The sequence below is a fragment of the Athene noctua genome, chromosome 3 (assembly GCF_965140245.1).
Source record: "Athene noctua chromosome 3, bAthNoc1.hap1.1, whole genome shotgun sequence".
In the NCBI taxonomy this organism is placed as follows: Eukaryota; Metazoa; Chordata; class Aves; order Strigiformes; family Strigidae; genus Athene; species Athene noctua.
Window position 1 is genome coordinate 74,072,007 of NC_134039.1, and position 25,906 is coordinate 74,097,912.

General features: G+C 36.5%; 1 protein-coding gene across 4 annotated transcripts in view; it reads left to right on the forward strand.

The window, feature by feature from the left end:
• Positions 1–25,906, forward strand: part of ORC5 (origin recognition complex subunit 5) — an 81,719-nt gene that overhangs the window by 28,921 nt on the left and 26,892 nt on the right. For 3 of the 4 annotated variants that reach the window (XM_074903364.1, XM_074903366.1, XM_074903365.1), the window contains exon 13: positions 5,440–5,550. In XM_074903364.1, the coding sequence (XP_074759465.1) occupies positions 5,440–5,550 (111 nt within the window). Of the gene's footprint in view, positions 1–5,439; positions 5,551–25,386; positions 25,480–25,906 lie in introns of those variants that run through there. The other variant, XM_074903368.1, reaches the window with a different exon arrangement.

Sequence of the window (25,906 nt, forward strand, 5' to 3'; positions counted from 1 at the left end):
CTTGTGTCATTGTTTATGTTAAATGGACTTGTATCTGAGTTCACTACTTAGTGTTCCAAAGTGCCTGAATTAATGATAAATTGGTTTTCATTTTATTATTGTTCCTGCCACAAACTAAATGCTGCTGAGTAGGTACAAAACCAGAAGAGGAGGAGGTACTAAGGAAAGAACTGTAAATTGAGGGTAACTCAAACAAATGTAATGTAAACAAAATTAATGGTCAAAAAGATGAGTAAGATTGTTACTTTTTAACTTAGATTAATTCTAGTTTTGTAGACTTCATATTTACCCTACAACCTAAGCGTTGAATTGATATTCTGAAAGCATGATTAGGCGTGTGCAGTTAAAGAAGCTTGGTTTGTTGTCCAACTATAACAAGTGATTTGTGTAATCAGGAAAGATTTCTAAGATTGAAAATAATGTAATTCTTGAACCTCTTTGTTGCATTAAAAGCTAGTGTTGCTTTGAAGGGAATTAGTACTTGATAATCCTAGTTAACAGAAAATATCTCTTGAGTTGATAGTGTTACATTAAAGTCTGATTGCATGCAAGAAACAGGTGTGTCTTAGGGTTTAAGGAATTAGAGGGCAACTTTGTGGCATTTCAAAAGCACTTTGGTTCTAGTTACAGACCCCTGGTTGTCTGTGTTGTGTTCCAGTTTACAGGTAGGGTCCCTTTCGCTTAAAGTACTGATGCCAGAAACTGCTTGTAGATCAGAGCGCGGTCTGGTTTTGAAAGCTTTTGAGGTGCGATAGCTGTGATAGTGGGGAACAGGACTGTAGGTCCTAGGAGGATCTTCCAGGCCTTTTACTTTATATTCCTTTTACTATACTGTAATTTTTATAAATATTTTCAGAGATAAAATTGCCCATATATAAACTTGTATATTTTGATACTATAATTCTATAGTGAGGGAAAATGAAATACAGGGATAAAGGATTACATACGTAGCATTACAAATAAAGGCTCATTTGTTTCGGTTGTGTATCTTCCCTCAGAGAAGCTTGTCTAAAGACTGATTTACAGATCGGATTCACCTGACTCCAAGTGGGGTGCCTGCATGTTAGTGTCTTTTCATAGATAGTGCAGAGTTGATCAATGCAGTCATTGGAGTGTAGGGTGTGATTCGTCTCATACTAAAGCAGGTTCCATGTTCAGTCAGATGAATTGCACCATAAACTGTATTGATTAGATCTCTACTGGCTATAATGGGAATTTAGGAAACTAGTTTGGCTGTACATACCTACTTGGCAGTAAGCTAACATTATATTAAATAAATCCTTCCTTAAAAGTTTAGGCAGGCTAAAAATCTGTTTCTTGATTCTTAACTCTGTTCCATCCAGAGGCCATGTTTTTTTAATTAGAAAAAGTAAATCTTGTGAATGAAGGGAAAAAATTGACTTTATCATTCCATTAATTGTCTTGTTGCTGATAATAGCAGAATTTGTTGGGTTTCTTTGCATGGTTGCCCTGGAACAATGTTTTTCTGGATTAGTGACAAGTGAGATCTTCCTGGTGAAGCTACTTTTGCAGGAGTATGCTTTTTTCAGGTGTCTGTCAGAAGATCAAATGTATTGGTATGGTTTTTACTGGAAAAGAGTTTGTCTAGTGTATCTGCTTCAACTTCAGTCCAGGATTTTGTATCAGAATTTCTAGCTTACAACTGAAGATGCTTTATTCTTACAGCAACCAGAAAGTTCAGAAAGGCTTTCTGCTTAAAAAAAAAAAAAAAAAAAAAAGAAAAGTGAGAAGTATAGTTCTGTATTTAAAGAGATATAAATTTTCAAAAAATAGAAAGATATATTTAAATATTTAAAGAGATATATATTTTCAAAAGGTTGAAAATTCAGCCAACCTGAGGTTAAGGACTTTCTCCCTTTTGTGCAGGTAATTTAGTTTGGGTTAAACTTTTAACTCTTTAAAGAATACTTTTGGTTCTCATTCTTGCTTGTGAAATCTTGGAATGGTACTACACAGCTCACAGTTGTGGGATGGTGAAAGACTTAGGCCAATTAAACAGCAGGAACATGAAACTCTGACACTGGCTAAAAGGCACAAACACATAGTGGCAACTGGGGTAAAGTGTTTTTTGAACCATTTGACAAGTGTAGTGCCAAGGTGGAAAGATGATAGAGGACACAGAGTTAATTTGATGACCAGAAAACTTTCTCAAGAGGTTTTCTGAATGTGGAAGGTATCTTTGTTTTTAAGTGAGATAAGGGGTCCCTTGGATTTTTATAAATACTATTCTATTTAGTATTTTCTGCCTTAGGTCCTTGCAGAAGATTTATAAAAATCTTGTTCTTTACTATGTTCTGTTTGGAGGAATTTCTAAACCATTCCTATTCATCCAGGAATTTATTTCTCTTGAAGTACAAATGAAGTGCTGCTTCTAGAAGTTACACTCTCTTAGACTTACCTCTCCTGGCTTTTCTGAAGAAAGCATTTCTTTCAAATAATTTGAAAGTTCAAAACAGTATTCTGTCTAAGCAGAGAGCTGCTAATACTAAGAGCAAGAAACTTGTGAAGTAACTGTAAAGTAAATACAACTTCAGGGATTACTGCGTGCTAACTGTGCGTGCTAGCAGCGCACACATTTTAATGACTCTATGTCTGTTGAGTTTTTCTGTTGATAATAAATAAGCTTCACAGAACTCGTTTTAGAAGGAGAGGTCAGGGGACTGTACAATTCATAACTTTACACCATACCTGCATTCTGACTGAGTGTGCCGTGATAAATTTTTGACTACGTGTTTCCACTATTTGTCACACTGCTCTCTTTGTTAGCCATGTGGTAGCTTTGGGGATACCACCTGGACTTGAAAAGCTAAAACATGTATTGGAAATACCTTTTTGTTTTGCTGAAGAAACGAGTGGTTGTGTTTTACTGATGACTAATGCCACAGATGTGCTGGTGGCATACTTGAGAGGGGTTCTTTCCCAGAAGCCTTTTGAAAGAAACTTTCCTTTGAAATTTCTCTTTAATCATGGCTGCTCTGCTAGTAAGAATAAATCAATGTACACTATGAAAAAGGAAGCTGGATGTCAAAGTAGACTGAATGAAATATAAACTTAAAAGGAAACAAGTATTTCCCTTTCAGAACTTTTGACAGTACGGGTCATAAATAAATCTCTGTAGTCCTAACAATGCTGCCTGAGTTGTAATACTACTCAGTTCTGCCCTATGAACCATACTTCTCCTTTTCATAAAATTTGTGATTTTAAAAATAATTAACGTAGAAAAATCAAGAACTCATATTTATGTGAATTCAATTGAATTCGATGTTACCACATACAATAACCTATAATGCCTAAAATGTCCCTCAGTGTGAAGATGATGTGTATGGTGCAAAAGAAGGATAAGAGACAGAATAGCTCTGTAAACGCGAAATTGAGTAGGTATGCTGTGTTCTGATAACACAATTTGTGTAACTGACAGGTGGCTCTTTACACAACACCTCTTAGCAGCAAAGGAGCTGACCTTGCGCTCAGCCATCTGAACTCTTTATTTTATTCAGCTAAAACTTATGGGAGGCAGATGCACTCTAAGCCCTCACACTCAGCACATTTTGGGCTGCATCTTGAATACTCTGTCCAGTTTTGCCCCACTCCAGTACAAGCCACACATCTATGAACCAGAACGAGTTCCACAGAGAGGTATCAGAACGGTCAGAGGCTGGAGCACTTGCCCTGCAAGGAGAGGCTGAGGGGACTGTGGTTGTGCAAGCTGGAGAAGGTGGGCCTAAAAGCAGCCTGTCCTGTGCCTGCAAGGAGAGATCATCAAGACTATATGATATGATGCTGGATGATGAGAGAGTGAGAAACAATGAATGTAAGCTGAAATGTGATGTGTATACTAGATAAAGGAAAACCTTTTTTTCTTTATGAGGACAGCCAGGCAGCGACACTGGTTTCCCAGAGAGGTGGTGCAGTCTCTGTCCTTGGAGGTCTCCAAGACTGGACTGGTAAAGTCTGAGCAACCTTGTGTGACCTTGTAGCTGATACTCTCTCAGCAGAAGGAGTTTGACTAAAGACCTCCTAAGATCACCTCCAGTCAGAATTATCCTATGATCGAGTGTATTTTAAGAAAGTAGAAATACAGTAATTAAGACATTTCCTGTGTAAAACAGTAAATCGAAGTGTTCTCACTTCTAATTTCCAGATCAAAAATGGTTTGTTTGGTTTTGGTATAAAAATGGTAACATTTTCATTGTGGTGTAAAGGAAGCAAAAGAGAAAATGAAAACTAAAAAGATCAGCCAAAAATATAAAAACCTCAGCAACTTTGTTGGAAAAAAATGAGTAATGTATTTTATTCCTGCAGAGAGTTGAGCGTGGGTTTTTGTTGGTTTTTTATTTTTTAAAAATTGGTTTTAGAAAGTGGAATTCACAGAAAAGTTGAGGTAGACAAGGACAATTGATCTAGTCCAACCCCCCTGCTCAGTCAGGGTCACCTAGAACAATTTGCTCAGCACTGTGCCCAGGTGGGTTTTGAATATCTGCAAGGATGGAGACTCACTCCACAACCTGCCTTGGGCAATAAGTTGTAGTGTTTAACCTCTCTTAGGGTTAAAAAAAGTTTTCTCTTACATTTAAATATAATTTCCTGTATTATAATTGGTGCCCACTGCAAGTTACTCTAGTCATGTTCTAGACCACAGAGTAGTTTAATACGGCATTTAAGATGAGGAACTCTTGTTACGACTTTGCACCTCGGTGACAGGAAGAGAAAAGGCTTTGGCTGAAGTGGTTCAAAGAAAGTGGATATGTTGATACTTTAGCAGAATCTGCTTTTTTTATGCTTTTTTTTCAAAGTGAAGATGATAGTAAAATATTTGTCTTCAGTTAACAAAACACAAAAATACACTTTAAAGTTGTTTGGTTTTACAGATCTGTAAAAAATATCGTTCTGTTATGTGCAGTTCTTTGTAGGTAATCACGGATTATAGACTGACTGTAGACAATAGAATAAATCTAAACCTTTAAATTTTTTTACTAGCTATAAATTCTGTGTGCTTTTAAGAAACCTAGCTTGTCTTACTGTTGATAAACTGTGAAGAAAACGGTGTGCACCTTGAGAATGCCATAAAATGTAGTCTTTCCTCTTGAATCCTTAGATTGGGAAAGGTAATTTAATAGGACAAGTAAATCTATAAATCTAGTGACAGGAAATTTGGCATCAGATCGTCTGTTATAGCTCAAAAATGTTCCTATTTATTGTGGAGTTTGAACCCTTGCTATGTTAAATAGAGTTCTGTGTCTATATCTTTACCTTGATCAATAAGCATATATTCAGTGTTTTCCATAGTATGTAAGTAGACTGTATGAAAGACTACTGTGAATTATAGTGCCTACCCAGAGACTAAAAAGATGGGCAAATAACATCTTGTGGTACTTCGGGAAAGATCTATTGGATTGAAAAGTCTTGCTTCTGTTGCAGACCAGCAATCACCTCCTTGGGCCAAAGCCATTTCCCCTGGACAGATTGTTAGCAATACTATATAGTATTGTGGATAACAGAGTTGCTCCAACTGCAAATATATTTTCCCAGGTATGTACTTACTTTTTATTTCCTTTTTACTATCTGAAATTTCTGAAAAGGTTTTACATTGGTTTTTTGTAAGTCATCATTCTAATTAAATATAATGAGAAAACAATCACAACTAAGTCTGAAGGTTCAGAGTAATATTTATCTGCATTCCTAGCTCTGAATTTAAGACTTTATCTGTGTAACGGTCTGAAACCTACTAATAGCTTTTTCCTCATTCTGAGCCGTGATCTGCGTTGATTAGTTTTTTTGGCTTCTCATTGAAGTCTGTTTGCATGTTTGCGTTTCAAGTTCAGTGTGTAAACGTTCACTGTCCTATGGCCAAAATTAATCATCTTCTACCATGTGTTACAAAAATGTGCTGGCGGAGAATGTACAGAGGCAAGAGTAAGGTGTTTAGTGTGATACATGTATTTTAGGAATAATGTTTTTCATTTGAACCAATTTTAAGTGTTGCAGAGGAGAGTCAATATCCTGTTCACTAGATGGCAGCATAACTATAGAGTTGAGTAGAATTAAGTTAATCTAGAGTTTTCCCTAGAGCTCTGGTTTTGTCAAGTGTAAATATATACTCTCTGTAAGTAAAAATAATTTTCCATTGTGAACTTGATTCTTAGATCTTTTATGTCCACGTTAGAAGATCTCAATTTCTTTCCTGATTTCCAGTTGTGCTTAACTTTTACTTACAGAAATATTTTCTGCCTTTCCTTGTTGGGTCTTAAATTTAACCAAATTTAAATCTGATGTTTCCTAGAACTTTACATGAACACAGACATGCTCAGAATACCTAAAAAATTTTGCTACTGCTTTAATCATGGCTGTTCAGTGTTCACACAGATGTTCAGCAAAATTAATCTCCCAACTCTGTAGAATAACCAAACATAAAACTACATATTATAAAATCAGGCAGTAGAGAAGCTAGAGGATTGTAGTGCTTTATTGAATCAGTCGTACGTGAGTATCTTTTTAAATAGTGGTGGGGAGCCAGGTGCTTTACAGGTGCAGTAGGAAACAAACACCTTCACAAATTGTTTTCTCTCAAAGTGCTTTAGCTAAAGGCTATTATATGATCTGACACATGAGAAATTATTAGACAACAGCCTCAGAAATCTGTTTTGTAAGCATTTACTTTTTTGTAATTAGGAGAGTGATTTTTCAGCTTACGCTCTACACCATTTGAGAGGCCGATGGATTAGCTTTCAGAGGTGTTCAGGAAGTGGCTGAAAAAATCAAATTTAGACATGCTTATGCATCCCGATCTTGTTTCTTGCCTTTCTTCTGTCACCTTGCAGCACCTCAGAAATTCACTGTGCTTTCAGAAGAACTCTGAGTAATTTCAAAGTTTCCTATGGGCAAATGCCATATGAAGGAACACCAAAGGTGATTGAAGCAGGCAGTTTCTGATCCGATTCAGGATGATGGCTGTAGCCTTGTAGCTGCTTATAGCAACTTTGGAGTACAAAGAACACAGGGACCATAGTGTTATCATAGAATGGTTTGGGTTGGAAGGGACCTCAAAGATCATCTAGTTCAAACCTCCCGTGCCAGGGGCAGGGACACCTTCTACTAGACCAGGTTGCTCAAAGCCCCGTCCAACCTGGCCTTGAACACTGCCAGGGAGGGGGCAGCCACAGCTTCTCTGGGCAACCTGTGCCAGTGTCTCACCACCCTCACAGTAAAGAATTTCTTCCTTATACCTAAACTAAGTCTTCACTTTTTTGGTTTAAAACTTACTGCTCATCCTCTTGCTACATTCCCTCATAGAGTCCCTCTGAATCTTTCTTGTAGGCCCCCTTTAAGTACTGAAAAGCCACTATAAGATCTCCCTGGAGCCTTCTCTCCTCTAGACTGAAAAACCTCAACTCTCAGCCTATCCTCACAGGGGAGGTGCTTCAGCACCCTGATCATCTTTCTGGTCCTCCTCTGGACCTGTTCGAGCAGGTCCCCTGACCTTTTGTTGGGGACTCCAGAGCTGGACACACCACTTCAGGTGAGGTCTCATGAGAGCGAAGTAGAAGGGGAGAATCACCTCCCTTGATCTGCTGGCCACACTTCTCTTGACGCAGCCGAGGATATGGTTGGCTTTCTGGGCTGTGAGTGCACTTTGCTGGCTCATAGTCAGTTTTTCATCCACCAATACCCCCAAGTCCTTCTCCACAGGGCTGCTCTCAATCCACTCATTGCCCAGCCTGTATCTGTGCTTGGGATTGCCCTGACCCATGTGCAGGGCCTTGCACTTGGCCTTGTTGGACTTCATGAGGTTTGCATGGGCCCACCTCTCCAGCCTGTCCAGATCCCTCTGGATGGGACCGTGACACATCCTTTCCCTCCAGCGTGTCAGCTGTACCACACAGCTTGGTGTCATTGGCAAACTTGCTGTGGGTGCCCTCGATCCCACTCTCCGTGTTGCTGCTGAAGATGTTAAACAGTGCCGGTGCCAATACCAGCCCCCAGGGAATGCCACTCACCAGTGCTCTCTGCCTGGATGTCGAGCTGTTGACCGCAACTCTTTGAGTGCGACCATCCAGCCAGTTCCTTATCCGCCGAGTGGTCCATTCATCACATCCATGTTTCTCCAATTCAGAGACAAGGATGTCATGTGAGACAGTGTCAGATGCTTTGTACAAGTCCAGGTAGATGATGTCGGTTGGTCTTTCCTTATCCATTAACACTGTAACCCCATCATAGAAGGTCACCAGATTTGTCAGGCATGATTTGCCCTTAGTGAAGCCCTGTTGTTTGTCATCAGTCACCTCCTTGTTTTCCATGTGCCCTAGCGTAGTTTCCAGGAGGATCCACTCCATGATCTTGCTGGGCACAGAGTTGAGACTGACTGGCCTATAGTTGCCTGGGTCTTGCTTTTTTCCTTGTTAAAAACGGGGGTTATGTTTCTCCTTTTCCAGTCAGTGAGAACTTCACTGGACTGCCATGATTTGTCAAATATGATGGATAGTGGCTTAGCCACTTCATCTGCCACTTCCCTCAGGACTTGTGGATGCATCTCATCAGGTCCCATGGACTTGTGCACCTTTAGGTTCCTTAGGTGGTGTTGAACCTGCTCTTCTCCTACAGTGGGAGGTTCTTCATTGTCTCAGTCCCCTCCTTTGCTTTCTGCATCTTGAGCAGTGTGGCTGGAGCCCTTGCGGGTGAAGACTGAGGCCAAAAAGTTGTTTTGTCCCTCGGCCTTCTCCATATTCCAGGGAACCAGGTCTCCCATTTGCTTCTGGATAGGGCTCACATTTTCTCCTAGTCTTCCTTTTATCACTGACATGCCTATAGAAGCTTTTCTTCTTGTCCTTGATGTCCCTGGTGATATTTAATTCTGTCAGGGCTTTGGCCTTCCTAACCTGTTCCCTGCCTGCTTGGACAGTTTCTGTGTATTCCTCCCAGGCTACCTGTCCTTGCTTCCACTCTCTTTAGGCTTCCTTTTTGTGTTTGAGTGTTCATAAAAATTCATAAGTTTGCCAGCTATATCTATTAACCTTTTTTTTTTTTTCCTGGCTAGTGCCAGATATAGTCTGAGATAATTGCTTTTTTATAAATGCCTTGTTGATTCTTTAATTAACTGTACTGTGAAGTCTGTTGATGAAGTCTGTCAGTCAAGGTATTGGTCATAACCCCTTTCCTTACAGGATGTTTGTGCTTTGCTCTAGTGCAGTTATTGATTTAAGACACGAAGTGTTGAAGCTGAAACTGGAATACTGAGGCAAAAGTCTGTTGTCTAATTTAATGATGTTAGTTTGTCAGCAATGGTTGATCTACGTTTAGTTCAATAAGAAATGGAGTCTTATGACACTTAAAGAAACTGAGAAGAAAATAAGATATGATGCAAGTAATGTTCAGACTGGTTTCACTTGTGTTCTAAGTCTACTGATGTTCCACTACGTAGGCAGTACTTCTTGTTTTAAGCCTTTTTCTTTCTTTCTCTCTGCCTGCCTTCAAATGTTTGAAGACACTGTCACTGTGATCTTTCCACAACATTTCATTTTAAGATGGAATGAGTGCAACCTTTAAGGCATAAGATGAAAGAACAGGAAAGAAGCTAAACAATTGACTGTCCAACTGCAACTGTGAAATTCAGAGTTTTGCCTGTATTTTGCCAGTCTCAAGGGGCAAACTTCAGTTTAATTTACTCTAGTAATGTGAAAGGGAGTGATAAGACAGGAATCACTACACAGGAAAGTTTGTGTAGGATGTTCAGCTGTATGTTCTCTTACTTTTGCTGTCAAATACATCTTGGTATACTTACGATGTGAATGTATTATATAACAGAGTTTTACAATATATTCTCAGAATTAATGTGTTTGCATATTTAGCATGCTTTCCAGATGAGAGAACAAATGTCATTATTCCAGTGCACAGTTAAGTAGTACTGAAGACATAGTTTCACCATGGAATGTAATTCCATCTTAGACTAAATTGCAGAATGAAAAAGTTCAAATGCATGCTTCATCCTAATTTAGACTGTACACTAGATGGCAGTGTTCTCAAAGAAGAGCTGTAATAACTTTTCTGAATATATGCAGATTAATCTATAAAAATATAAAAAGATTGTATTAAACCTTGACTGGGTTATGGTAAAGAAGTTGAAATTAAATCTGTTTATACCAAAATAATTAATAATTTTAAAATATTTTTATTATTACAACATTTTTTGCATTAAATTTTAATTAAAAATTCTTGAAATGTCTAATGTAAACTAACATAAAATACAACAGAATTTAAAACATATTTTGGAAGTAGTTTAATCTAGGCATATTATTTAATTGTATTTTTTCTTGAATAATTATAATTTATATTCTATAAGTCTATAACTATAATACTTATATTCTACTGATTTTTGCCATTAGTTATTCTGTAAATATATATTTAAAATAAAGTAAATATTTAGGAGTTGGGTTGTCCTTAGTAGTATCAATATATTTTACTGTTATATACCACAAGCTTTTATTTTCTTGTTTGTGTGTACAGCATGGAAATCATTCTTGAATTGTGCAGAAGTTTAAAATGTTTTAAATCAAATATTTGGCTTCTTGACTGATTCAACATTAATTTTATGTGCTCTTTAATTTGTAAACTGAAAGGCTGTACATGAACCAAATACTTATTAATTCTTCCCATGTACTGACAGAAAATAGCATGCCTTGGTTTTAAAGTTGATCAACAATCCCAGTCAAGATTCAAGAAGGACTAGCAGCTGCTTTAAGATCTGTCATGTTGCTGATTTTGTGATACTTCTTATTGCTTCTTGTTTCTGTGCATAATTTCTATTCACATGAAAATTCTGGCTATTAGCTTTTCAGAAATGAAACTTTCATGCTAATAATCAGCAAAATTTCAATTTTCTATTTAATGCTAGGTTTTATTGAAAATATTTCATTTTTACTAAATAGAATTTTAACTTAAAATTTGAATCTTAATCTAACTTTTGCCTTTTAATGTTAATTAGTCCTTAAAATTGTATCATACTTTTTTCAAACAAGAAGTTAATATGTTCTTTTCAGAAGTGTCATCTTTGCAATTCACACGATACTTAAATTTTTTCTCCTGTAACTTCTTCCACTAATTGGGTTACATGAAGAAGAATTGAGCTCATTCGTTTTCTTTTTCCTCACTAACTGGTACAGGGGAGTAGCACCAGGGGGAAAAAAAAACCAACCCAATGTGCAAATTTCCACTTCTGCAAATGAAAATTGTTTCAGTTACCCCCTTAAAAGTTGAAATTTCACTTGGTTTTGTGCTATTTTAAAATAAAATTTTCACATATCTAGTGAGTATTATTTGAGAGGAAGTTAAACTAAGATTTTGTTTTTATTTTAGACGGTTGATGTCAGTATGTATGTGATTGTAGTTCTACATTCCCTTGAAGTTTTCAGTGCTCCTTTTCTTCCAGAATATTCACTCTTTTTCTTAGTAGTTCTCATTTGTCATGATGCTATTTTTTTAATACGTGATTACTGTAACATGTCACTGAATTTGATTGAATTTATTTGCTTGGTTTTTAAACCAAGAGATAGTGGAGGTTAAGGTAGTGTTGATTTCTGCAGCCATTTCAGAGGACAAGATCTTTAAATGTTTTTCTTCAGATGCACTTTTGTGTAGTAATTTAACATATTGCCATTGGCACTAGGCAGTTATGTCCTGTGCCTAGGACAGAATTCACACAGTTAATGTTCTGATTGGATATATGACTAGGTCAGGGAAGTGGCTGAAGTATTTTGAAAGATAAAATTTGTTTTAATGGTGAAAAAATGCAAATGTACTTTCACACAGTGCTAAAAACAGCGGAACTATGCGGTATGCAGTCTGCATCCCACAACAACAGATAAGTCATATGTTTTCCTTACCTAGATACAGCAGTTGATGCTTTTTCAGGCTTGGGGAATAACCAGGAGTATGATTTGTGTGTCCACATGGACCCCTGTGCAGAATATGAAACGCGCATTGTGTCCAAGCGCAGTAATTACAGAATGGAGGGATACAAAGAAACTTTATATTGCCTACTGCAAATTCATTTTGCAAAGGTTTGGCAATTCTACTCAGTTCTGGTTTGTAGAAGAGTAGTATTTTATTTTAGATTGACCACATCTGGACAGAAATATAAAATTATTCTCTTTATAAATATGTGCCTTAGTATAGGGTGCATCAGTGAATTTATTCATGAAATGTTGTGCAAGAATTATCAGCACTGATTTAAATCAGCTCATTTTATGTTGAAAGTAAAAAGGGTTGTTAATTTCATAACAATCAGTAAGCAAGTATATATTTTTGTTATTATGGTTTATAAGTCAAAATTAACTAATACTTTTTTCAATTTCAATGATTTTTCAATTGCTTCTTCAAATCATTTCAGTTCTCTTAACTTTTTTGTTTTCTAGATGTTTTATCTTGCTTCTGCTTTCTTGTGAAATATGCTTTTCATAAAGAGGATTTACTAGATCTACTTGTAGCTATAATAAAATGGAATTAAAATATTTGTCTTGCATACTTATGCATATTTTATTCCTGTTAAAACATCCCTGAATGTTTGGAAAGACATCCATGCAGAGAGGTGTGGTAACTTCTCAGAATATACTGATAGCTGAAAATTATTGAATAGGTAATTGATCAGTAGCTTCAGTTCTGTTTTCATTTTCACTCTAATGCGTTAAAGTTAGACTGGTCAGTCATCTTAAAGTTTAATCTCTATTTACATTCAGAATCAGGTTTGGTTTTACTGTTATTCGTATTCATCAAATGTTTTCAGGTAGTTGTAAAAATTCACTTCTGATTATAGTGCATTTGGAAACAAGATTTCCACAAAGGGAGATTATTTCTGGGTATATGATGACACATCAGGTATTTTATGCACCATAGTTTAAATTTAATTTATTAGACATTTCTTATCTGTTTAATACTGTTTCTAAGGAAAGCATCTGAATTTCCCCAAGACTACAACAAATTCCTAAAATCAATGTATTTATAAATGTGTAAAAATTTGGAATGAGGGTTAACAAACTTAACATTTTCCTATCTGGCAAAAGATAAACAGCATTGCAAATTGTTTGCTACAGAGCAAGAGCTTTTTATCTGAAGTTAGTCTGCAGATATGAGATTGAGTAGTGTGTTCAGTGCCCATATGGTATGGGTCTATTAGAAATACACAAAACCTCTGATGTACATAGCATGCTTTCAGCTGGAGGGAGCCAGAGGAATGTAATTTACTTTAATTAAAGGGAAAAAAAAAAGTGTCTTTTCCTGGAGCATAAAAATCTGAGAGGTTTGTTTTCTTTTTGTCTTGCTCTTGTCTGCCTTACATGGATAGATTAAGGACCAGTTAGTATTCTATATGTAAATGGTAACAGCATGTGGAAATTTACCTGCAAGATTTTTGTCCCTTTTGTATTAGAAGTATACTGTATATTTTGCTTTTTTTTTTTTTTTTTGTAAATTGCCAACTCTGATTGCAAGACAGGAAAGATGTGTGGTTTTGTTATGGTCTTAATTTGATGAAGTGTTTGCTTTTATTATGGCATAGCCTTTCTGGAGACCTTACCCACATCACGATTGTAGTACTAACTCTGTTAGTGCATTATGTTAGATCTCCTTGATGAGGCAACTTTTGATAAAGAGGAATACTGTCAATTTACTGGTTGTTGTTGGTTTTTTTTTTTTTTTCAAATGGAAAACACTGTAATTTCTTCTACAAGCTCAGATTGTGTTAATGTTTGAAAATACTAAGTTTTCCATTCTACACTTGACAACTCTTGGCAGAATAAGATTCATTTTTTGCTAGATCAGCTGTTCCTGTATTGTGTTCCAGCTTTCCTTGCTGTTGCAGGGACTGCTCATAGAAACATCTTACATCTGTCCTGACTAGAGTGTTTAACACTAACAGAATACTCTCCATTGAAAAGTGAGCTGGTAGTTTCCAGAGAAAAATGTCTGGTTAAAAATGTGTTGTGCTACGCTATTCCCTAAGAGGCCTTATTATGAAGCAGAACAAAGATGAGTGGGAGCCTTTCTTATTTTAGTGTGTGAAAAAATTAGAACATGCTCTTGTACTGGTTATATATGTACATAAGTAGATTTTTATATTTTTTTTGTTATTAGTCTTTTTGATAACAAGCAAAACGCTGGAAAAATACAAGTTCATGCTGATTCTGCTTTTTCTTCTCTAAACCCACCTTTCTTGGCTTCCCCTTTACTGTAAAAGTTCAGAAGTATTGTGCTTGTATTTTTTTCTGCTTAACAAGGTAGAGTCAGTGCTAAAATTTTACCTGAAATATTTGGTAAAGTTTGTAGGAAATGAAACTTAATCCAGTCTGGCCATGGGAGTTGTCATCCCCAGAATGGTCCTACTATAATTTCTTGCAGGGGGGAGTATTTACTTTTACAAAAAAAATCGAACTAGATGGAAAAGGTCTTAAAACCTTTTTAATCTTTTTTCTTTTTTTCCTTCTGAGAACTATTAAGATTTATGGTATATCTCTACCTAGTCCATCAGAAGACCTTTTTTTCATAGCCTCCCAATGACAGGCAGGGATAGTCAAATATACACTGTAGACTCTGGAGCTATACTCATTACTGGTCCGAATAAACTTCCCCTTCTCTTTCAGTGCGAGTGAAAATACATAGACACATCTTGCCAGCACAGAATATTTGTTAGTCTTATATAACATCATATCCAACATTGATATATAATTGGTATATCCCCTGCAGGGGTACTGTCCAAACAGGTTTGTAATGCAACCTTTTGATTCTGTGACTTGATGATTGCCCATACCTATAAGATTTTTTAAATTGTTAGAACAGCTTTCTTAGTGCTTGGCAAATTTGTAGCTGCATTTTTGGGTAAGTTTATACTATTACTCTTGCATTTGATCCTAATGCCTATATTCTTTTATAAGTGTATTATGCATCAGACAAGCTTTATTTTGCTGTATCTGCCTATTGATTAGAAAGCACAGTAATCTGTTGATCAGTACTCTGTTGATTTTCAGTACGTTTGGGAAGATGATGATAAGAGGTAATAAATAACTCTTATTTTCTCCTTTTCTGTTACTGGTCACTGGGCTAATCTGTCAGAAATTCATGAGCTGAAATGGGAACTTAATGTGATGCACAGCATGGTGACAGAGGTTAGCACTTTAGCACTGACTATGGCAGCTTGAGAGAGCCTGATGTTAAGCAAAAGGAAAGGAGAAAACATTACTTACTTTTAACTAAATAGCTGAATTTTTTTTTAAGTCTCAGCATTGTGAATAAAAGTATTCTTAGTTCAAGTAGTACTTTCTAATTGTGAAAAAACTAATATGCTTGATTCCTTCAAGTTTAAGTTGATACAGAAAAGATCTTTTAGAAAAACTAATTATGTTTGAGCTATGTTGTTTTACCTAGTTTGATCTTATTTTCATTTTTTAGGGTATACTATTAATACAGCTTTACAATCTTTTGGGAGGCTTTCTTAATCAAATTCTATTCTATTTGAATTATTTGTTTCAGTAATTTAAGGTAGAAAACTTATTTCTGTGGAGAGTTTCTGGTAATAGTGCCTGGCTTGGCACTTAATCTATGTCTTAAAAACACTTAATGTATTTAAGACAAATTGTTGTGAATTACTGAAAACCAGTTTTATAGAAGTTTTTGTTATGACAAGGGAAAGGCTATTGAGAAGGGAGTAAGGACTTCAGATGAGATTGAGTTTATCAGGAAGGTAAAGGGAATTCCTAAATTTGTTCTGTCTTGTCTAGGAAAATTGACTAATTTCAAAACTTTCTTGCTATTTAATCTTAGTTTTTTGTTTCAGTAACATCTCCCTAAGAAATTTCAGGCTCATATAAACCAATATGTAGCTCTATTTTTGAAATGCTGGGGTTTCAACCCCAAGCCCCAAATTAAGGTTGACATATAGGTGATTCCCACAGCCCTTCCCAAAGGGGGGTGAGTTTGCCTTTAGGCTTCCCTCCAGGGAGCGGCCGGCCTGGCAGGGAGAGCCATGAGGTAAAGGAGCCCCAGGTGTCTGCATTCAGTAAGCAAAGGTCAGGTGTCCCACTGAGGGATAAAAGCTGGGACCCCTGGCAGAAGGGGCAGTGTCTGTGTGTGAGGTGGGTGCCCTGTGCAGAGTTCCCTGTTGGGGAAGGGCCTCCCGCCTCCCTGGGACTGGGCTCCAGTCAGGTCTGGCTTTTGTAAACGTGGGCTGTGTAGAGATTCAGTGTGTGGCTTCCTTGGTCTTACGTGTTTGGCTTGTTGACTCGGTTGTCTCCTGTCCCTTCTATGGGAGACTGCATTTCACCATTTATTCCACCCATTGTTGGTCGTGTGGTGTCATTGTTGGGGTCAGTGGGATTGATGTCAATTATGTATAATCTGACTGACTTGTTTGTACCCCTAGTGCTCACCCATGTACTGACTCTTTTGTATCAAATACAATTTGGTTATTGGTTTATCTTTATGCTGGCTGTGTCTTTTATGCTAGGCCTAATAATTGGCAAAACAATGTTAAGGCTTTCTAAAATTGATTTACCATAAATTTATACTTTTCAAGTATAATCAAAAAATGTGATTTTGAGCTAGGTATGCAAGTTTGCTACAGTAGTGATGAAGAGTTTTATATACTCAGTGAATCTGTTAACTTTCACAAACAATTCTTGTGGCCCTGTAAACTTAATGTTATATATTCCTTTGTGCCCTTCACATGTCTTAGATTGCATGCTATATAACACAGGAACGTGTTGCATCAACCAACAGTTTCTTTAACTTCTGTTTTCTTGGTGAATTATTTGTAAACAGTATTTGAAGCTTCAAATTTTAACTTATCTATGAAAATGTGTTGTGTATGAAAGAAGTAAATATGAATACATGAAAGATGAAACAGTGTTTCCCTCTTTCCAAACTCTGTCCCTTCCATCCCTTTCTTTACATACTTATTTAGAAATTGTTTTCATGTACTTAATGGAAGGAACATCGTTTAATACTCCAGGAACAAATTCACACTGTGTTTACATCAAGCAGTTGCAGCTGAAGCTTGTTAGTGATTGCCTCCCAGATTAAAAAAAAAATTCTTCACTGTGGTACATGAACTCCTATTGTTTGGAGATAAATAATCAGCTCATCCCCTCTTTAGGGAAGAACAAAGAACATAATAGTACATCTGGTTCATCTGTTAAGACAGCAAAGATTAATTAAGCAAGTGCTGCACAACCTCTCTTGATAACATATATATCTAAAAACAGCCTGTATATGATACGGTTTTTAATCGCTTTGCTTTAACCGTTTAGTGTACTCACATAATCTGTTCCATAATCACCAGCCATTCATGGAAATAAGTTGGGGCACAATACTAAAATAAGGCAAATTGGAGAATTAGCATAGAGTTCGTTAATTCTCTTGCAAATATCTTGATTTAAAATGATATGGCTAGGAAGGTATAAGACTAGAAAGAACTGGTTGAGCCCCCAGGTGACATCATTAATGCTCTTTGTAAAGTTTATCTCATGTCTGTTGTAAAAATAACTTTGCTGGTTTCTTTGACATTTTCGATCACAACCTGTCTAGGGGAATGAACCATCTTTTTATTGAGCACTTGTATAGAACCTGGTTCAGTGAAATACAATTTCAAAATTAGAACTAGTCCTTGTGGTCAAATTAGTTACAGTGAGTGTCTCTGTTTCTTCAGTTACCAGGTGAGAAGAACTGATGTCTAATTCCAGCTTTAAGACTACTCAATGCCAATTTTACCTGCTTTACTTTTTGCTGCTATTGTCTTTTAGCCTAACTAGCTTTACTTGCTCCTTGGTGTTTATTTAAGAAAAGTCGTAAGGACACAGATATCCTGTAAAGATCTTAATTTTGCAAGCCTTCACTTACTAAGTATGTCTTTTACTTCCCTACACATACATTAATGTATATAATCACATCATGAATGTGATGATAATGTACAGCATGAAAGATGTGTCAGAGTCACTGGTTGAAGAGTTGGCTATAATTTTATGGTTTTTTTACTGATATGGTCCTTGAGCTAGTTCTGATATGGTCCCTGTCCTCCTCTCCCTGCGTAATGTGCTCTTGCATCTCCCTATCTAGTTATGCTCTCTTTAGGTACTTGCACTCCACCTGCCACTTCCATAGAGAGGATTTTGCTGTATTACATGTGAAATAAATTTTCAGCATTGTATCTTCACCAGGGACCCCTTCCAGTTTTTCATGAAGTTGAAAAGTACCAAGGCTGTGTACATGTACACTGTTAGAGCACAAGGTAGCAAAATGGTACATTACAGAACATGTTGGATCGCTTCGGTGAATACTTGTGCTGTTTCTGCTGTGCCAGCTGCAGTCAATTCTAGCTACTGACTTTCTACTTGACATCCCTCCTCCCCCAAAGACCCTCTGCTGCTTTCTGTGTTCATTTGATAGGGGATAGTGGGGCTTGCCACAGTATCTTGGACAAAAGAAGCAGCTGCATTACAGTTAATTTGAAAGAGGATTTCAAAATATGAAGCCTGTTGACAAAAGAATGCTTCTTGATAGATAAGGAATAGTTAAGAATTGACATAATCTGTCTTTTCCATCTATGGAAATGAAAGGAAAATATTTCAGGGGAGCAGTGTGGAAAAGTGATAGCAGGGTATGAGTAAATCTCCCTTATAAAAAGTTTATATTCTTAGTAAACATTGCAAATACCGCTTATTTTAAATATGGAGAGTGCCAGAATAAGGCAAAACAAATCTTACAGTAGCTCAGACTTGGAAAAGCTTGATTCAGAAAGGTATGTTTTTAGAAAAAATCCCTGTGATTTGGCTAATCAACAGGTGAATTGGCCGTGAAATTGATTATTATTATTTTAAAGGCTGAAAATGGTGCTGAATATCTGAAGCTGCATTAGGTGCTGCACGAGGTCTCTGTTCTTACCACCTTACGATTTAATTTCTCACATGAGTTGAAGGACAGTGGATGACAGAAGTAATAATGTGATTATTTTGGATGAAATTGCTTCTAGCAAGTGTCTGCACGGTAGAAGTGTAACTGAGCTAGTCACTTGGTGTGCTTTTTATTTAGAGAGAAATGGACATGCAGAGAACATCAACCATGTACCCTGATGAAGACATGAGCATCTAAAACAGCGGTGGTTATGGAAAGTTTTAAAATCTAGATTAGGTTACAGTGAACCATGTTCTGATTTACTGATTTTGCTTCATCAATTAGAAATGGAGTCAAGACAGCCTCAGATGCAAATATTTACATTGTAGTGATCTAAAGCTATTCTATCCTGAAGGACTAAAAAGTTTTTCTCGATAATTATTCTTCATATTGACCAAAAGGTGTTTTCTAAGTAATTATTCTGAATTGCTTGTAAAACAAATAGAAATACCCACCATCAAATACCCATTCTTGGATGTCGTATTCTTTGTCAAAATGTTTGCAGAATAGGGGAAATAATTGATTTGTACATGTTCCCATTCATTTATCCTGGGGATTAAGTTGGCCAGTTATGCTGCTTTTTGTACTTGGGAAGAGCACGCCCAGAGTTGCATTGCATGGCTGGCAAGCTGGTGTTGGCCTTCCCATCCCTGTTTGCTGGTCTGCTTTTGAATTGTTCCTGAGAGCAAGTGCTGAATCCCTGTCTTTTCAACAACAAGGTTTTCCTGGTAGAAACTTATTTTGCAGACTACTGTGGTAGTGATCTGTCATTTTACATCCTTGAAATTGCAGTGTGAACCATACGTCTTTGGACCATATTTCAATAACGGCAACTGCAGAACAGCTCAGTGTCATGTGGAAAACACTTTGAGAGTGGTCTTCCACATGAGAGAGACAAATATGTCAAGATGGGTTTTGTTGTTTTATAATATGAAGAGGCAAGGTGTAACCTCTGCAAGTGGAATTCATAGAAAAATCACAAAAAAATTAAAAGACACTCAGTTATTTAAAGTTCAGGAAGTGTTTTAGAGTTAGAATTTAAAAATGCTATGTAGTTTATTCAGAGTGGATTTTTGGGCACAGCTGAACAAATGAAATTTAAATTCAAATGTTTGAAGACAGATCTAGTTTGGATGAGTAGGTGATGAACTGTGTTTCATTAACATGTGGTGGGACAACTTTGACTTAATTCAGATGAACATCCATTACCCTGCTGTTATCCCTGTAGAGAAATGTCTTTAAAAAAAATAATAATCCCAGTATCAAAAATTGTGGATTTTAATCTTCAGATTATTGTTTTTGAACTCATATTTTTTTCTGAATATTATTACAAATTTATATATGTTGCCATTTCTAAGAGGACAGGATGCTAGTTCTCCATAGCAGTTCACGTAGAACACTGGAAAGTATCTTTTAGTGTGCGTGTTTTTTTCCATACACTGCTTTTTCCTGCCTTTACCTTCCCTGTTTACCTTCCATAAATGTTTCTTGAAACATAATATGAATGAAGAGTGGGAAATTCATCATCCTTTTATGAACATACTAAAGCATTCTGCTATGAGGAGCAGAATATACAGACAGAACATCTGTGTCTTCTGAAAGGTTCTGAATTCAGATTCTGGTTGGTAATGAGTTTAGAAAAATAGGAAGGGTGGTAGCTGGAGTATTTATTAAAAGGCATAGATAGAGAAGATGAAGACCCAAGTTGATCTAGTTTAATAATTGAAGACTGCTGGATATGTTGTAGACCATCTGTGACCTACATAAAATGAACAAGAGTTACATTTTTAGTGGAACTAAAGTGAACAAGGTGTTCCATGTTCTAGATATCTAGGCAAGAAATATCAAAGAGAATGTCAGAAGATGTACTAATGAATCATATACATAAAAAAATGTTTGCTATAGTTGATATAGAGAGGAAACAGATTGACTCAAGAGATTACCACACAGACATGAGAAGAAAACTGAAGATTGTTGTTACAAAATTATCTTTTCCAGCCTTTTCTATTTATTACTAGCATATGGCTTAGGAAGACTTTTTGCAACAGATATTTTCTAGCCTAAGTGGCCTCTAATGGATGTATAACACTGATGGTGTAGAGAAAAGCTTTTTAATAATTTGTGTAACAGTAGTGCTTGTGAAAGATGCTAGACTGACAGTCTAGAAGACCGGGAGACTGAAGTAATCTGTTCTGATTCACTGAACAGGTATAGCAGGGGCATCAATGGCATAATCTCTCTGTATTGCTTTTTAATTGTATCTTGAAAAATCTATCTTTTGTTTTTAGCTGACTGCCTATTAGTTAATAGCGACAGAGGCTCGCCATTTAACTTCAGCCTAGATACTTAGTTCTTAAAAATGAGCTTTTGACATAGCTAAACTTTTTGTTTAAATTATCAGTTTGTATCATAAAATGCAATGGGCTACCAGTAGAAGTAGTGAAGGGAGAAGGATGGCTAACTTGGAACACATGGTGACTGACTGGAGCTGTTGCATGATAGGCTAGTCTGCCAGTCAACATGTGCTTGGCCTGCTTTTTTCTTTTTCTCCTAGACAAAACAAAAAGCATTGAGACCTTGCTGGTTTTAACCTTGTGCTAGACATTTCACAGGACTAGCCTGTGGAGTGCTATTTGCCCACTTAATTTAGCGTGTTTTCCATGCAGCCATGGCCAGAACCAGACCACTTGTTAATGACTGGGAGAAGTAAAGAGGTACAGGTGGAGAGTTAGCATGGCAGTATCTCTTTAGCAGAAAAGAAATCTCCTTTTATCACTTCTATGATTAGATCAACACCTACTCAAAACAATATCTTATTCTCATCTCCCATACCAAAAATAGCCCAAATTTTAATTCTACTCAGTGTCTGGAATTCCCTTCAGTGAGCCAGATGCTGTCCAATGAGACTGAAGCCGACTTGGTCTGGCTCAGGTGAGGCTTTTGTAACCACATTGTGCTCACTGGGCACTGGAATAGATTATTGTGTTGGAATGGTCAGGAAGAAAGCTAGCGAAAATGATAGAAATCATCAGTATGATAGGAGATAAAATGTAGCGCTTGAAGTCTTTATTTAGTTTTATTGTTAAAGTGTTTATTCAGATACTAAAAAAGACAAACACACAGAAAAAAGGTTAACTATCTGTATTCTGAAAACCAAATGTGTTTCAGACTGATTGCTCAAAATTGATGGTGCCTAAAAAACCTGGAAAAATAGAGCCAAACGTAAAAATTAGTAATGTAAGCAATTTGAATTCATTAGGCACTTATCTATTTAATTAGCTAAAATAGGTCTCTAGTGCAGGTATTTTTTTTTTTTTCCTGTGGTTGTTTGACATGAACAGAGGAGAGATTTGGGCCTGTTGATTTATTAAAACAAACAAGTGAAAACCCACAGAAACCTACACATATCACTGAAAAGTCAGGATAAAGTGGTATGTTCAAGCTAGCATGCATAAGTGGAAATGACCTGAAATAAAGCTGTTCAGAGAAAGGAAAATAATTGTTAAGTAGTAACATTTAAAAGAAGATGTAGGCATGAAGAGTGGCAAAAATTAAAGGCTAGAAGGGACTAACTTGTGAAGAAAGATTAAAGGAAATGAACACATGTAATTATTACTTATAGCTATCTGTGTGCTTGGTGATGCTCAGATGAAGAGAGATGATCCCAACATTAATTTGGCTAAATAGCTACCAGGGGATGATCAAAATGTCTGAAAGTATTTAAAGCCTTCAAGTGCCAAGAAATGGATTCATTTAGAGGAGTCCAAAGAGGTCTAAGTAAGAATAATGAAATAAGATGAGGGGAATCTTAGCTTTGAATATCATAAAAACCCCTTTCTATTAGGGATGTTAAAGTGTGTAATAGTCTCCCCTGAAGTTTTAGTGGAATGCTCCACTGCTTGAGCTATTGAAAATGATAGTGGACAAAGCATTCATACATAAACTGGAGGAAAGAATTCTGTGTTGGAGGGAGGAGAATGGAGATGACTTAATAGATATATTCCATTTCTAATTTCTGTGATCTCACATGGTAAAAATTGACAAAATAAGACTCATGGTACACTAGTGAAACATAATTTATGTAAATTTGCTTTAGAATAGTTATTAACCTTGATCTTTACTTCAGTTCTGCATTAAGCCTTGCCTTTGATACAGTAATCTTAATTAAAACTGAATATTTCATGATTTAACTCCCTCTGCTTCATGAGCAGAACAATACTCTTATCTGTATTACCTATAAAAGTGTTATCCATATAAAGTAACTATTGCATCAGATGATAGGCTTGGTTAAGGTCATATTCATATGAATAAAACTACTGAAATGCAGGTGTTTAATTTGTTTTAAAGTAATAAACTCTTAATTTACAACCAATGTTAAAAAGCTAGCTAAACAACTTTTCTTGCATGTTGAATTAGGAAATGTTGTACTAATAAATACCATATGCTTCTGGAAAAAAAACCCCAAACCAACAAACCTACATGAATGAGGAAAAAAGTTAAGTGTTGGCAAATGTGATGTGTGTCAAGTGTGTCACCATGTAACTGTCAATCACTGTCATCCTCATAATACTTTTACATGGATTTACTTAGGTAGTAAGAGAAAAGCTGCTCACTTTAATGTTAAATCCTAATACGTTCTAAATAGGAAGAGGCAGGAATTGGAAACAAAGGGCATGAAAGTTTGCCCATGTGTTCTTCATCTTCTGTTGGTTTTTTTTTGGTTTTTTTTTGTTTTTTTAATGTTTATTTGTGTTTGAGTGATGTTAGAACAAATGAGTGCTGTTCTGGAGAAATACTGGAACTGGCCCTACGCTCGAGACATGCACTCATGCACATACATGCAAGACGCATCCTTACTACAGGGGTACTCTCTAGTTGAAGTCGCTGACACAGTAGAGGCATCTTCAGGTTGCCCACTGCTTATATATGGAGACATTTGGAAAATGACACTTTCCAGCTTCTGAAAAGCTGTGCAAATATTTATCTTAGCTATTTTGTAATCATTAAATAAACTTTTAAATTGTATCATTAGATTGTTTAATCATAGTTGAGTACATTATATGAAATGATACAAAGGCATAGACCTGATTATAACTGATTGATAGGCCAGGACACAGTGATCACTGTAGGAATCTACAGGTAAGGCTAAAGGAGAGAAGATGGGATATTAAGTGATAATACTTAATAAATATATTTTTTAAAAAATAGAAAAATGGTAGGAGGCAAGCTAACATTTGAGTATCCATCTGGAAAACCATTTAATTTGTGTTGAAATAGGCTGTTTTTTTCTGTCATTCCCTAATTCTTAATTTAAGACTTAATGCTTCAGATAAAAATGCAGCTGTGATAAATCCTGATGTCTGGACTACGTATTTACTGAGTAGCTGACTTCAGTGATGGTTTCATTTGTGTAACTGGAATCTTTTGTTATTCAGGTATTTGGATAACCCAATCTAAGTCACCAGTGTTTTTCTTCCAAATATAAGTCTAACCTCTTGGTTAAATAAGTTTTGCCAGTCATTTTCATCAGTACTTGAGATACTTTTTTTTTTTTTCATTGTCTCAGCTTTTTCTTTGTCAGATCTAAATACCAAGCTGCAGCTGTGATAAGCTGGACATCCATAAACATAACATATATACTGCTATCTTTACATTCCATTCTGAGCACAAGGAATGTTGCAGTGTATATTTATTGTGAATAATGACCATATAATTGAAATGGTAAACAGTGTATTTTTGGGCACAGCTGCCTTCCTGTCAGTCCCTTTCATTACTGGATACTCCTCTTACAGAGAACCTGGGGGACAAATTTGGAAAGTTGAATACATTTATTTGTTGGAGGAAAAAACCAAAGTGAGTAGTTGATAATACTATATTACATCTGTAGTCCTGCCATTAGATCTTTATGGAATTGTAACACCTGATTGCACTGAAGAAAATGAAACTCTCCTGTTTCATAGCACCATTTCTGTGCTCTGTGCCTGTATCATCTGTGGCATACTCAAATACAGCATTTAACAGTTGTGAAGATTGTGGGAGTTACCGGTGCTGTGTGCATCCCTAGCACCAGAGAATGTCATGTGGCTGGTTCCAGGGAGCCCTAAGGGTTAAATGCAGTTAAGCCTTTTCCAGGCTTTCTGGGAACCTGGCAGTGGCTTTCTTTCAGTTGCTTTGTAATGGGAGGAACAATACCTGAATTCAGCCTTGGGTTGTGTTGGAGAGGGGAAAGGATTCAGGTTATAGTGTCAGAGGCAGCAGTTGCGCTCAGGCAGTACCAGCAAGTGCTTCACCCTATGGCTGAAAAAAGTGGAATGTTAACAAGGCAAGTCTCGGATAAGACCGATAAGACCATATGTACATAGGGTTTTGTTGGTTTTTTAATCCATTTCTCTCTGCTTGCGGTTTTCTTTTTAGTTAAATTAATCATGCTGTTTTGAATAGGCTGCATTCTGCCACTGGGAACTGTAACTCAGGCTCTGGATGGTGATGAGCCAGCCTAAAAGCAAGGAGACACGTTTTTTTTGTGGATTGCACTCAGGCAGAAGTTTGAGAGTCTTGTCACTTGAAGAAAATAAGCATTTGGAGACTAAAAGCTCAGCCCTGAACCTAGATAATGATGATGACTATCCTCTGACAAATCTTACTTGAGGTATCATTTCATTACTCAACTGGATGGAAATTACGTTTCTGAATTAATAGCTAACAGTTTATTTGTGAAATAGATGATCCTGCATACTTACTTGACTGTATTCATCCTTGACTTTTTCAACAAGCTACTACTATTAAAGACCACCAGGAAGGTTTGGTCAGAGGAGAGTGTATGGGATTTGTGTTTGTTTTGGTTTTCTAGATTTTCTTCTTTCTTTTAAAGGAGGATTTGGTTTATATTTAAAAAGAAACCTCCCAAAACTCCAAAAAACCAACCCACCACAAAAGAAAACTGAAATAAAGGGTAACATGT